Below are 15,280 nucleotides of genomic sequence, written 5' to 3'. Positions count from 1 at the left end.
GAAATGCAAAACTTGTGCCCACACCTCCCCCCCCCCCCCCCCCCACCTTACTTCTGCCTAGGAGCCCTCCAACCACAAGGAATGAACTCAGATTTCTCCAGTTTCCTATCACCCTCACCTTAACCTCCTTCCACCTATCACATTTCCAATGCCCCTCCTCCCTACCTTTTATCTTAGCCTGCTTGGCACATTTTCCTCATTCCTGAAGAAGGGCTCATGCCCGAAACGTCGATTCTCCTGCTCCTTGGATGCTGCCTGACCTGCTGCACTTTTCTAGCTACACATTTTCAGCCCACATCCCTCAACACAGACTCTTAAGCTTTAGAGTGGGTAAAGCAACCAAAAATGCATAAAGTGCTGAAACATATAAGGATGGAGCGGTCAGGAAGGCATTGTGATGGGCAAGTGTGGGAACATTTAAAGACAGGTAGACTTGAGTTGCAATTCTGCCATTATTTGCATCAGGAAGTTAACTATGGAAGCTTACAGTAAGTTGCATAAGTTTGTCCAATTATATGTTATCTGTCTGATCAATGAGCCTGATAGACATCGTCACCACAATGTTAGCCAAATCTGAGATTTGTAATGGTGATCAGAGTATAAAATGAAAGCATTTCATTCACAATTTACTTATTGATTTTTCTCTACTTTTGCTGTAAGTACTGTTGAAATCCCAGTAACGATGATTGAGCAAAGCTAGTGTCGGATGAAATTCAGCAAGAGTGCTAACAACTCGATTGCCTGTTACTTATTCTTCAGTTTTCTTTTCCAATGGCTTCAGAAGGCTTCCCAAAGGTCTGGGTAAAGCATTCATAAGCTAAAGTATGCTGTGAACTTATTACAAGTAAGAAATTTGGTACCTGCAGTATAAAAGGAAGAAACAGTCAGTTGGTTTTTGGGTTCATAACCCTCAGCCAATTCTTAACCATGTTGAGTATATGCAATGTTCTTCAGATTAGTACAGCTACAAGCAGGAATAATGAGATTATTTAATAATGATGTTGCAGACAGGGGAGAGAAATAAACTGAAATCTTCATCTTACCCTTCCTTTCTATCAGTAAGTTTATAATATCTTCAGCCTCCATGGGCATGTCAAAAACAGAAAGGTGTTTGGTTAAAGATTTCTCATCCTGTCAAAAATTGGGAAGTCTATTATGACCTTTTATCAGAATGATGATTGGGATGCCTGAGAATGCTTGCATATAAGAAGAGGCATATTTGAGTATTGTGGAGTGTTAATCTTAGGGTTCAACTGTACAATGAATCAAATGTACCTAATTACGAACAATAACTATAATTGCCTTTATTGAAAGAATAAAGTAAATATGCCTCTCTCGAACTGTGTACCATTCCAAACATACTTATGCTTACCTGGCAACGTTTGAGTTTTATAAATAAATATCGTTCTCACTTTGCTTTTCCAGTTACTTTGAAATCAAATGGGAACAGCATCCACGGAAACTGTATACCACCGGAACATGGCGAATATCTGCAAGAGGGAGAACTTCTGCTGAAAGTAAGACCAATCTTGATGAAAAAAGGAGAAGAAGGAAAATCATATTTGGAGAAGTCCTTGATGTATAGGAGCCATGGGAAAAAGTAATACACAAGAAGAGAGCATTCGGCCTGTGGTGTCTGTGCCAACTGAATAAACTAGCTGCCCATTCCAATCCCACTTACCAATAGCTGTTCTGTAGCCGTGCACGTTAGAAGATCAGTTGCAATTCCAGGTTCCTTTTAAAGTGAGTTGAGGGTTTTATTTCAAACACCAGATCGAGCAGCGAGCTCCAGACACCCAGTGGCTAAATAAACATTATTCCTCAAGTCCCCTCTAATCTTTCTGCCAGTCACCTTAAGTCTGTATTCTTTGGTAGTTAACATTTACCTTACTGGAAAACAAGTATTCTCTGTCTATTCTATCCAAGCCCTCATTTTGTACATCTCAATTAAGTCACCTCTCCAACTCCTCTGATCTAAGGAAAGTGACCTTAGACTATCTGAGTCTTTCCTCATAGCTGCTGTTTTCATAATGTGGAGATGCTGGTGTTGGGGACTAGGGTGGACAAATACAGAAGTCACTCCTTGCCAGATTACAATCCGACGAGTTTACTTGAAATCACAAGCTTTCGGAATCACAAGCTTTCGGAATGTTGCTGCTTCAACTGATGAAGGAACAGCTCTCCGAAAGCTTGTGATTTCAAATAAACCTGTTGAACTATAACCTGGTGTTGTTAGACTTCTGATTCTGCTATCTTCAGGTTGTGGCAGCATCCTCTAAATCTCTTCTGTTCTGTCTAGAGCAGTTGTGTCCTTCCCATAATTTGGTGAACAGAACTGTGCCCAAAATTCCAGCTCTGGCCAAACTAATGTTTTATATAGTCCCTGCATTACATCCCTGATTTAGAGTTTCATAGCTTGTCCAGTGTATGCAAGCATCGCATATGAATTCTTTACCACTTGTCCAGATGATCCACCACCTTCAGGGGCATGTGGACTTGCACTCTAAGGACTGCCACGTTCTGTACCCCTCACCATATCCTCAAATTTATTATGTATTCTCCTGTTTTGTTCTCCAAAAATGCTTATCATCCTACTTCTCCAGATGGTAAAAATTGAACTGATTTTCTGTATTGTGTTTAATTACAATCTCATTTCATACAGTATTGCTTTACTGTATTTATGCATTACTTTACTATCCACAGGAACTAAAAGATACAGTATGGTCATTAAAATATTTGATATCTAATAACAGAAACTAATAGAACCATTATTGCTATTTTTCATCTATCTCCACTATGAAGCAAATTAAATGGCTAATGAAGAATAGCTGTAGCCTTTCTGGTTTGGTGCATCTATTAGCGCAAAACTCTCAAATATTCTTGTACATTCAATAAATGTATAGAGTTTAAATATAAATCACTTCTTTCCTGATGCAAGAACAGTGAAATTGCTAAATGAATAAACCTTGTGCAGACTATCAGTCTAAGATTACCAAAAGGCATACCCTGAGCCACTTTGCAACAGAATTAGGATGTGTCAAAATCTGATGACACGTAATTCTGGTTATGTTGAAGCTGGTCAACATTTGACTGACAATAGGGAATCCCACAGAAAAATGACCTTTGTTAACCAAAATTCAATGTTGGTTACTGCAGGTTAGCTGAACTGTCATATGGTCGCAGCTACGCTTTTATTTCAGGTATACACTGCTGTCGCGTGCATCTAACATATCAACAAAGCTTGAAAATGATAGAATAGAAATTTATCGATGTGTACTTTTACATTAAAAAAGTGAAAAATTTTATAAGTTGCCGCACCACAGTGCCTACATCAATGATAGATATCAAAGATAATGATAAAAAAGTAAAATTAAGACAAAGTTCACCACAGTTCAGTTCCTGGGCTAAGGGAAAGCCAATAAAGGAACAGTGGCATACCTTGAAGATGCATTTGCTATTCTGGGACAAAAACTATATCTCCAGTGTTTGAAAACATAAATACCTAATGTGGCTTACTTATGAAATTCTGCATTAAATAATTCAAATTATTTTAATATTTGTACTTGCAACTTATTAAATGTTAACTTCCAATGACTGAATTTCAGTGATCCAAAAGGAATCCAGACTTTGGATTTGCTGAGCTATAATTTCTTCATTAACATGAAGCAACTTATGATTTTGTCAGAAGAAAGATCATTAATGTGAAATGCTGGCTGTTTCTTTCTCTGTAGATAGTATCTGATCTGCTAATTTCTAAGATTTTCTGTTTTTGCAATAGTTGAAACTACTAGTTTCTTTAATACTTCAAAATCAAAACTCTCATTGTTTTTACCTTGATACACAGAACAATGTGACATGTGACATGGTGGCTCAGTGATTAGCACTGCCGCTTCACAATGCAGGGACCCGGGTTTGATCCCAGCTTCGGGCGACTGTCTGTGTGGAGTTTGCACATTCTTCCCCTGTGTTTGTGGGTTTCATCTGGGTGCTCCAGTTTCCTCCCACAATCCAAAGATGTGCAGATTAGGTGAATTGGCCTTTCTAAGTTGCCCATACTATTCAGGAATGTGTTGGTGCATTAGTCAGAGGAAATGTAGAGTAATAGGGTAGGGGAATGGGCCTGGTTGGGATACTTTTTGGACTTGTTGAGCAAAATGGTCGCCTTTCCCATTATAGAGATTCTCTGAATGACTATTCTAACCAACCTATCTGAATATTCTTTACGGGAAAAGTTGTACTGCTTAATGAAAGAAGTTTAAAAGGTTATACACCAAGCAATTAAAAGGAACATTTTTTTTTTTAAATTTACGTGAGAAGAAATGACCACTAATTAGTTCCAAAACATTTTATTTGAATTACCTTGAACAATGGTATGACAATCAGATATGGATTAGGCCTCTTGCCAGGAAATGTGAAACCTCCTCACACTTAGTTTTGTAAGGCTGATATTTTAAATCACCCTGGCTAGTTCTCACTGGGTAAGGAACATAAGTTTCAATTCACCCTCAAGAAGGCTGGGTGTAACTGGTGCTGGCCATTGACAATGACCGCTCTTTGATATGAAAAGCCTTTTATGTTCCGCTGTTCCATCTTGGAGTAATGTTCATTAACTGTTCTGGTTTTCAGGGAGATCAGCAGGATTGTTGTCAATATTTTCAAGAGTTGGTATGTTTTGATTTATTTGTCTGAGTAACACAGTTGCACTGTTTGGTTCCCTGCAGCAAATGATGGGAGTAAGCACAAATTAAAAAGCACTTGCAAAAGCTATAGAGAGAAAATGTGATGGGCATGTGTTGAGTCCGGTGTTATCAATCATTGTACAGAAGTGCCCAATATGCAACTTGTGGAGCATAAATTAAAATAAGAATCATAGCGGTTAGAGAATACTTTGTACATTTGCCTCTTAGAGAATTCTGGCACTGAAATGGTTTCTGATTATTTTGTCCATTCATTAATTTTTTTGTTGCTTTTTATTATTGATTTTAGAAAATTATACATGGATGGATCTAGAAGAAAGATATTAAAAGTGCTGTTTGGAAATGAAATATCTGCAGTTTCAGATAATACAATCTGGCATTCAGTATACTGTGCTGCAAAACACAACTTATAAAAATGAATAAATGAAACAAGCTCAGTTCTTCAACCTGTAAACCATTTGCAAGAAATAATAGGCAGACAGATAACATACTCATTGGGTCATGGCTGAGATCATTTAAATTGGCAACAAAAGCAATAAAAATGGAGTTCAGGATATGTATTTTTAACTGTTACTTTGTTCAACAACTCCCCACAATCGTATTGCTTAAATCTTGATTGTTCATGAACAATTACAGGTTTTAAACAAAACCAGCAATTGCTGGAGAAACTCAGCAGGTCTGGCAGCATCTGTGGAGAATAAGCAATATCAACATTTCGGCTCCAGTGACCCTTCGTCAGAACAGATTGAAACGTGGGGCTGATCACGTATTTGGCCTTCGTAGCTCTCCACAGAGTAGATTTATTTACATTTTAAACAATATTTCCACATTTATGTCTAAACAATATACAACCATGTAAAGTAGGAGCAGAAGTAGGCCATTCAGGCTCTCAACTCTGCTCCTACATTTAATATGATCGTGACTGATTAGTTTGTGTTTCAAATTCTACATTCCTATCTTTGATGATCCTGATTTCCAATAAGAATCTGTCCATCGCTGTCTTAAAGGTATTCAGCAATGGGCTTTCACCACTTTCTAAGTTCCAAAGCCACAACACACAAATCCTCATCTCTGAGCTGTAAGGGCGACCCCTAATTTTTACATAGTGTTTGAGTTCTGGATTGGCCCACAAGAGGAGAAATCCCTGTCACAACCATTAATGATCTTGCACACTTCATCAATTCACTGTACTTCTAAACTCCAGTGGAAATATAAGACAACCCACTCATTCAGTGAGATAATCTGGTAAATTTCCCCTGATCCACCTCCAATGCATTTACATCTTGCATCAAATAAAGAGACCAAAACTGTATAAAATACTTAATGTCTCAGCAGTGCTTGTTAGCTGAAAGATAACCTTACTTTTATATTCATTTCACATCGTAAAAAAGATAATATTTATTGACGTGTATATATATATATATATACTGTATGTGCATACTAAATTTTTGTGACTCCTGCACAAGAGCACCGAGATCCCTCTGCACCTCAAACTCTTTAGTTATTTTCTGTTTAAGTAATACTCTTTTTTTTTTGTTCTTCCTGAAAAGTGAATGACTTCACATTTTTTTTCCACATTATACTCCATCTGCCAGATTTTTGCCCAGTCCCTCAGCCTATCTATAGCTGTATGCAACTTCCCAGGTTGTGTTCACAGCGTACTATGCTACTTATCTCAGTGTTGTATGTGAGTTTAGCTATCGTGCCTTTGCTCCCTTCATTCTTAATAGAAATCGTACAATGTTGAGGCCCCAGCACAGACCCTTGTGGAACTCTATTTATCACATCCTGCAAATTAGACAAAGATATATTTATGCAAATTCTCTTTTCTGCAAGCAGTCTCTGCTAATATGTTACTCCCAACAGCATAATCTTTCATTTTGTGCACCTTTGGTATGGCACCTTATCAAATACCTTCTGAAAATCCAAGCATTGTGTATCTTCAAACCTGCCTTTATTCTTAGCACTTCAAAAGATATGTGACTCATTTCACTCTCCTTTACCACTTGCATCAGTAATTAAATACCAATTATCTACAATTAAAAATATATACAGGTGTATGGATAGTGCACTTAAAAAGGATATCCATAGCCTTTTGACATTTTCATTAAATGATGCCAGATTTTCCTGGATTCTGTGTGTCGCCATAGTCTTACCAGACCATGGGGACTGCGCTCTCATTAGAGAGAGAAGTGATGGTTGTAATTTAACCTGAGAGCCACCAGACCTCAGAGGGAAGAGGTTGAGAAAGAGAGCCCTTCATGGTAACCTCAAGCCAGTGATGGGAATTGAACCCACGCTGTTGGCACCACACTGCTCTGTAAACCAACAATCCAGCCAAATGAGCTAAACCGATTCCTATGAATCCTATATCCACATTAGTAGCATTTTAAAATCACAAAACATTTCAGAATTTTGGCTCCTGGAAGACCAGTGTCATTGAAATGCATCCAAGCATTTCATCACTTCATCGCTTATTTTTATCTAGTGTATTTCTCTAGTGCACAGAAATTATAGCTAATTGTGATCCTTCTTATTCTTAGATGAACGGAGTTGTGATATATCAACTTCAGCTAATTATGTGATCTACATGACTTTAGAAATGGATAACTACTGTCTTGAGAGACAAAATCCATTTCTGGAATGAGTTTTCACACTAAATTCAACATAAAGCTCAAAAGTAGACAATGTTGGTGCTCTGAGTCAAGCAGTTAAAAGTTACTTATGCATGAATTAAGTTGTCTGATTTTCTTTTAGTAATCTTTGAATTGTCACGTTTGCAACATTCTTACCTGTAAGACAATACTTTGCAGACTTTTTTTAACCCCAAAAGTGACCTATTTTGTTGCTCTTAGATTGATGTCTCTGATGTTAAGAGAGCATGGTGGAAACAGTGGGAGTTGGTAAAGGTGGTGGGGTGGGGGTGGGAAGACCTATACCATGTGAAGGTTGTGTACTTTACCTAAATTGATCCCCTGCTCACTCCACCCGGTGTCCCTTTCCCATAGAAGGGAAGTGTGTTCATTGCACAATTCTTGAAGAGGCAAAATTCTATCTTTACATTGAGGATGTACTCCATCATGTTGTACAGCACTGTCCCAGGGCTAAATGGGACATATTTCGAACAGATTTACCAAATCAAAACTTGGCATCTATAATTCACTGTGTACCATCATATCTTGACTTCATTACAGCCTTAGTCCAAGTATGGACAAAAGAGTTGAACTCAGTCAAGAGTTGACTGCTCTGGACATCAAGACAGCATCCTAGTAAAACTGCAATCCATGGGAACGAGGGCAATGCTCTTTATTGATTGGAGTCATGTCTAGCACAAGGAAGATGCTTGTAGTTATTGGTCATTTAGCTGATTCCCAGGACCAGCACCCCTCTAATTTTTCTACTATCTGCATGGGCTATCTGAGGTCTGGGATATCTCTGCAAGAGTTTCTCAGGTTAGTGTCCTTGGCCCAACTATCTTGAACTGCTTCATCAATGGCCTTCCTTCCATCATCCAATCAGAAGTGATAATGTTTTCTGATGGTTGTATATTGTGCAGCATGATTCACTACTTCTCAGATCCTGTAGCAGCTTTTGTTCATACACAGCAAGGCCTGGACAACTTGAAGCTTGGGCTGACAGTGGCATGTAACATTTTCACCAAACAGGTGCCAGGAAAGATTGTCTCTAACAAGAGTGAATCTAATCATCACCCCTTGACATTCAATGGCATTACCATAGCTGAATCTCCCCAGTACCAACATCCTGGGGTTTGTCATTGACTGGAAACTGAATTGGACCAGCCATAGAATTGGCCACCAATTTCTCCAAAATATGTCCATCATCTATGAAACACAAGTCAGAAGTGTGATGGGAGAAGGGTCACTGGACCTGAAACATAAACTCTGCTTTCTGTCCTCAGATGCTGCAAGACCCATTGAGCTTTTCCAGCAATTTCTGTTTTTGTTTGTGAGTTCTAGCATCCACAGTTCTTTGGGTTTTTTAAAAGTTGTTCTGTATGATGGAATGCTTGGTGGAATGAGGGGCCATAGTTTGGAATGGCTGGCCGGGGAACTTGGACACAAGGAGTTTGAAGAACCATTGGGAGTGGGTATTTGGCATAACTTGGTATAACTGGGAACAAGGGCCTTGAAGAGTTGCTGGTGGCTTGAGTTGGAATGGATGGGGAACAGGGAGTTATGTGGGGGTCAGGGCTGGAGGGATATTTCATGCATTATGCTTTAGTTTTGGGTATGGCGCCAGATCCCTGAGATAGGCCTTCTGCCACAACTACTGTAAGCAATACTCTCAGTTCTTCCAAGGTCATCTGTCCAGGTTTTAATCCAATCCAGTTAGAGACTAGGGATGAAATAGGGATAAAACACTCTTTTGAAATTGAGTAGTCCTATTGTATCACACTTGCTCACTTAGCTCATACAGATAACAAAAATTGGAACATACACCCATGTGTGCGCATTTACTGCCTAAAGTAAAAGTATGAATTTGAAAAGAATGTGAAATCAACACCGATTATTCAATCATAATGGTGCATTCATTAAGGTGGAAGCAATGAGCACAATGCTTTAATTATATAATTGCCATTTTTATTGTTCACTTGCAGCAACATGGCATGGGCACATTACAGCAGTAGAGAAATAAACAATCTGGTGGGCAGCAACAAGTTCCTGTAGAATCTGGGCATAGTTTTCAAGTAGCACATCAGCAACTAATGTTTAGTGAAATGCTTCCACAATATGTTTGGAGATGATACATTTTGATTATCATGTGTTTCTGAGTTTGTACTGTATTTCTAACCTGCAATGATGTTTATTCCTAAAGTAAGGAGAATTAATGAAGCTCAAAACTGAAGATGTTATATTATGGAGTCTTCAATGTCAAATTTCTTCAGATTTTACTGAAGAAGAGTTTAATCTGTTGAAGCTTTTTTTTTAAAAGCTGCAGTGTACGGTTGTGAGGAAAAACAAAAATCAGATTTGGAAATTTTCTGTAAACCACATCTGTCACAACAAGGTCAGTCTGTTATGAGACTACACAGCACTGTATTTTCAACATTGCAACCTATACCTTATGCCTTGTATTGCATTTTTAATACAGTCCCATGTGTAACATTGAGATTTCTTTTGCAAGTATTGTTGTAATTGAGAATGCTTCTCTGTCTCCATTCAGCCATTTGATTGTTTGGATATTCTTATTGCTTTTTTTTCCTTTTGTGCCTATTTTCCAATTAATGCAAACTAGTAAGTTTAGTGGAAGGTTTCACTCTTCTTCCCATTTCTGGAAAGTACTCGTTCTCCTGTTTTTATACACAGAGCAAAATTACTGTATAACTTTTTAAAATCAGTCAAAAAATTGAAAGTTTATGTCAGATGCCAGAATACTGCAGAAAGCCTCAAAGATTCTCAGTGCATTAGTGGAAAGAGAGACAAAATTAGAAAAGCAAATAAATGAAAGGGCATGAAAAATATTGTTCAGGAAAATCTAAAGATGTTTTACAAGAAGTATGAAGAGTAAGAGGTCAACCTAGTAATGCTAAAGGGGGAAATAATAAAGTATTTAGCATCTTTTAAGAAAGGGTTAAATTCAGTCCAAATGAAATGAGAAGAGGCCAGCAATTTCTAATCCTCTCAAGCAACAACTTTGTGCGGGGGGTGGGAGGTTGGAGTATGACTAATAATATATCATTTGTTTAAAAAGGGAGGAAATGATAGTTTGACTAACTAGCCCCGTGGTGGGCAAATTAATAGGAAAGGGTTTGACAGTCATTATAAATTGATGTTTTGAGAAGCAAGGAATAATCAAGGGCAGCTGGCTTGGATTCGTTAAAGGGCAGTTATATTTGCTAAACCTTAATTTTTTGAGGAAATGGCAAGGAAAACTGATGAAGTACTGCATTTGGTGTAGACTACTTGGATTATAACAAATCTTCTGACAAGTTTTCACATATTTGATGCACTGGTTTGATTCTAGCTAAAATACTTCCGTACAGTTCTGGTCACCACATTACAGGAAACATATGCTCACACTTGAGAGGTTACAGAAGGTCATGATGAGAAGAACGTCAACTAAAAGAGGCTAAGAGAGATACAATTGAGGTTTAGAAGAATAGTGAGCGGTGAAGCTAGATCCTTTTTATCCACTCTGTTTCCATTAATGGTGAATTCAGGAGAGTAGTTGAGTATTCTGTGCACTCAGAGAGTAGTATGGGTGTGCCATTTGCTTTTTGTACCATCAATCTTTCGATGTTTCTGTTAGTTACAGTATAATACATATTCTTACACCCCCGTTCCTTAAGTTCAAATCAAGGTGTCACACATTTTGTCTCCCACTCTAGATTTTCCAGCAGTCTTTCCTCCCTCTTACCAGCTGTAAAATGTTAACTTGGCATCATTTCATTACTCCTTCTCGATTTACCTAGCTTGCGTGTGGGCCTTTTCAACCTTGGTGGTATCCTGTATTACGGGCTTTGGTGTTTCAGCCAGGTTCAGTTCTTTCAAACAAAATCTTCACTTATCAGTCAGTGTGATCTCATCCTCGCTGTTGAGAAATGGTTAACCCAGTAGTTTTCAAAGTTTCTGCTGAAAGTAACCTAAACTGTGGAAGACATAATATTATTACATGTAATTCAGAGCCCAGAGATGCATTCTGTCTCTCAGTTGCTGGGCTGCAGCTTGAGTCTCTGTACATTTTTAGCCTTTATTGACACTACAATATTTTGAGTTTTTGGAGACAAAGCTAAATAGAAATATTTTGTAATTAGCTGAGTTCATCACACTGCGTACAATTGCTTCCATTTGCTATCATCCTTTTTTAGGGCTACTGAGGTAACAAGCTGTTTTTGCTAGATTCTTAATTTACTTCATTGTTAATGTTTGCGCTGACAGTTTTACAGTGTAGCTTTAGCACAAGATTTTCAGAGGCCTTACCAAGGATTACCATTTCTTTAATGTAAATGGTAAGCCGCAATAAAGGATTCAAATGGTTAAATTGTAAATAAAGCATACATATGTATTTACATTCTTGTGGTGATAACAGAACAGTTAGCTTCTTTGTTGAAATTAAGGTTTCAAAAAAACCTTATGATTTAAGTAGCTTTGTATTGGCACAAGATTATCTCTAAAAGCATATCAATAATCCTTATCTTGTATTGGTGAAATTATTGATATATTTTATTTACAAGTGCATTTGTATACTTTATCAGATTAGTGCATCTCAACATATAGTCCAAATTGCACATTTGCAGCAGGGTCCTGAAGCAAGGTACAAAGCCGTTTTATTGTTCACATTGTGAGTTAAAAGCTCATAATTAGAAGCAAACAAGCCAGAAAAATCATTTTAGGAATTTAATCCTTGTGGGAGCATAGAAAGATGTGCAGAAATTCTACTGTTTAGAGGGTTATTAGTCTGGAAATAGGAGGGAGTCTGGATCTTGTCTGACACTTGTCATCTGTTAGAGGACTGTGTGATTGCAAGAAATGCCTGTACAACGCACTAGCACTGCAGCAGTTGATCTTTTAAAGGCATTAACCTTTCCACTGCATGATCATCTAGGCTTAAATTTGAAGAATGACAGGCGGAAGGTGTGTCATGTAGAGGAGAAACAAAAATTGCATGAGTTCTCAGTAAAAAATGGAATGGTAGTGAACATTTAACTCAGAAGCAAATGGGTGTAAGATTTTCCTTTTGCCTTTAAAAGGCACAGATAAACTGATTTTTTTTCCTGCATTAAAATTATTTAAGAATTTTGTACTCTTCTACCACCTATTTATAGCAATTATTTTTGTTTCCATGAGTTATTGACTTCATGTCATACTGTTCAGGGGTTAAGAGTTGGGGGTGGGGAGGAGAGTAGTGGTACAAAACTATTGCCTTCGATCTGAATGTAGTAATAGGAACAAAGTAACTGAAGTACGAAGTAATCCTGTTATTCATGAAAGAGAGAAAACCTTGCAACAGAAGGAGTGGAGTAAGATGGGAATTAAATGGTGACAACTTGAACTTTGAAGACATGAGCAAGTACTTGTAAAGATTTGCTGACTTGCAGTGTGAAAGTCCAAATCATTAACTGTTTTCCACCTTTTTTTGTTACCAAATCAAACAAAAACTCCAACAGACTAATTGAACATAGTTTGCTTTTTATAAATCCACTGTCTTTCTTAATTATTAGCATTTGCCCATATGACTATTAACTTTGTCCCATATTATTGTTTCTAGAAACGTTCCCACCGCAAGGTTGAACTATCTGTTGTTTTTGTACATTTATCTGTGCACTCTGCTTTGAACAAACTTGTCTATCAGTTGCAGTTCTTCAAACCTCTGGCAACATCACAGAATCTAAAAAAAAACTAGACAACTTATGGCCAGTGCTTCTGCAATTTCCACTCTTTTTGCTTCCTTGGAAGCATCCCATTTAGTCTGGTGTTTTATCAAGTGCAACATCTATCCATTGCCGCCTCCATATCAATTATAAAGCCTACAAGTGGTTTGATTGCCTGCCCTTTCAACACGGTCTTATTCTTTGATAAAGATGAGTTTATGAAGTATTTATTTTGTGCCTCAGTTGTTCACCCTGCTTCCATATGTAAATTTCTTTTGTTTCTAATCAGTCCCATTGTTCCTTGTACACCATTTTTGCCGTTTTTGTATGCCTATAGGAATTTCTTGGATTTCCTTTTTTTTATTAGCTGGTAACCTGAATTCATACTGTCTCTTTGCTTCTGTTATGTGCTTGTTCACTTCATTTTTGAGCTTTCCACATTGATCCCGGTTGTATTGTCCACTGACATCTGTCAAAAGCACATATTTCATTCTGCATCTTAATTTCTACCTGTTTCATCGTCCGGGGGAGTTTAGATTTGTTTGCCCTGTCTGCAGACTTTTATCATGTCTGTGATTGAGCTATCTCCTCTCTCAAAGCAGTCCATTATTCAAATCCTGTTTTGATTGCCAGATTTTGATTTCAGTTGATCTTAGCCTAATTCTCACCTGATGAAATTGGCTTCCCTTTCCCCCCCCCCCCCCTCTCCCGCCCTTTTGTTATACTTACTGTGGGGTTTTCTTTGTCCTTTTTATGATGAATTTAAATATTAATATACATCTTAAGTATCCAGCCACTGACAGTTAATCCATTCAGTCCACTTCATTCCCAGAAACCAGTTTTAAAATACCTCCTTTCTTGTTTGACTAGGAGGATGCTGTTGTAGAAAATATTCCTGAACACACATTCTAGGAACTCTTGCCTCTCTTTGCCCTTTACCCCATTACTATTCTTATCTTACTGAGAAAACTAAAGTCAGCTTTTATACTTATTCCATAATTTCATTGAAAATTTGTTCGTTTCTATCTCCTCCACTGACTGGTGGCTTCTGATTACATCAAACAATCTAATTGGATTTTTTTGTTCCTCAGCTCTAGCCAAATAGATTCTGTCTTTGACCCCTGTGAGACTTCATCTCTGTCAGACATTGCAATGTTTTCCATAAAAGATACTGCTAGTTTTACCCCTTCCCTTCTTTTCCAATTTTTCGTTGACATTTTGACTCCAGGAATACTTAATGCCTTATCCTGCCGTTCTTCAAGTCGGGATTCTCTTTGAACCATGGCATCCTATTTTCACAAAACAAACTGTGCCTTTAACTGACGGGTTTTATTAATGATACTCCAGACATTCTCATACGTGCATAGTAGCATTAATTTAGATGTTGCTTTTTTGCTTGTATTCTGAACCCACCTAAACTTCCTATTTCCTCTTAGTTCCATCTTAGATAACAGCAAGTTATTCTGTTATCTAGTGTGTGTGTAGTAGTCAGTTCTGCTATAATGTGTGTTTTTTCAACAGGAATTGGTTTTAATGTGATTGAAGAATTTGAACCGTTATTTGTAGAACATGAACTTCCCTTACCTGTATTGGCTAGAATGTGATTCCGCCCCATTCGTTTAAATGGTGCTGCTCTTGCGTGATTTTCTTATAACACAGAATAGCACAAGAATGCAACTATCCTGTTATATGAGACCTGACTGTATTAAAATTTTATCCATCTTATTCCTGTAGACTATTTCTATATACCGGTGGCCAATCCCACTAATGTATTTTAAACCACACATTCCTCACTCCACCCCCCCTCCCCCCACCCCCGCTCGAAAACAATGTTAAAGAACCTCCCCATGAGGACATTGATCCCAGTTCTGTTGCAGTCTAATCCAGCCCGTTTGAAATTATGTTTTCTGTCCAGGAACTGATCTAAGTGCCCCAAGCACCTGAAACCCACTCTCCTGCACCATGCCTCAACCCACACATTGGTCTTCACTATCTTCCTTGTTCTACTTTCATTTGCTGTAATATCCAGAGATTGCCACCTTTTGGAGTTTTGCTTTTAAACTTCTGCCCAAGGACCTGAAATCCTGGCCATAAGACCATAATGCTGACCCTGTCTGTTGTTAATACCAACATGTGTCACAACCTCTGGCTCATTCTGTTCTTCTCCAGAATCTCTTACACATTGTCCATCATGTCCTTTACCCTTGCACTGATAAGCCATACACAATGTAGTGCTCATAATGATGGTTAC

At 38.0% G+C, this 15,280-nt stretch overlaps 1 protein-coding gene across 1 annotated transcript in view; it reads left to right on the top strand.

Moving 5' to 3' along the window:
* Positions 1 to 15,280, top strand: part of LOC122549768 (aryl hydrocarbon receptor-like) — a 191,888-nt gene that overhangs the window by 94,790 nt on the left and 81,818 nt on the right. The window contains exon 3 of the mRNA XM_043689763.2: positions 1,426 to 1,517. Coding sequence (XP_043545698.1) covers positions 1,426 to 1,517 — 92 coding nt within the window. The remainder of the gene's footprint in view (positions 1 to 1,425; positions 1,518 to 15,280) is intronic.

This window comes from Chiloscyllium plagiosum, unplaced genomic scaffold, assembly GCF_037043375.1.
Source record: "Chiloscyllium plagiosum isolate Xiang-an unplaced genomic scaffold, Cpla_swu_hap1 HiC_scaffold_5, whole genome shotgun sequence".
NCBI classification, from domain to species: Eukaryota; Metazoa; Chordata; class Chondrichthyes; order Orectolobiformes; family Hemiscylliidae; genus Chiloscyllium; species Chiloscyllium plagiosum.
The sequence above is the reverse complement of the archived record's forward strand: the minus strand, read 5'-3'. Positions and strand labels throughout refer to the sequence as shown.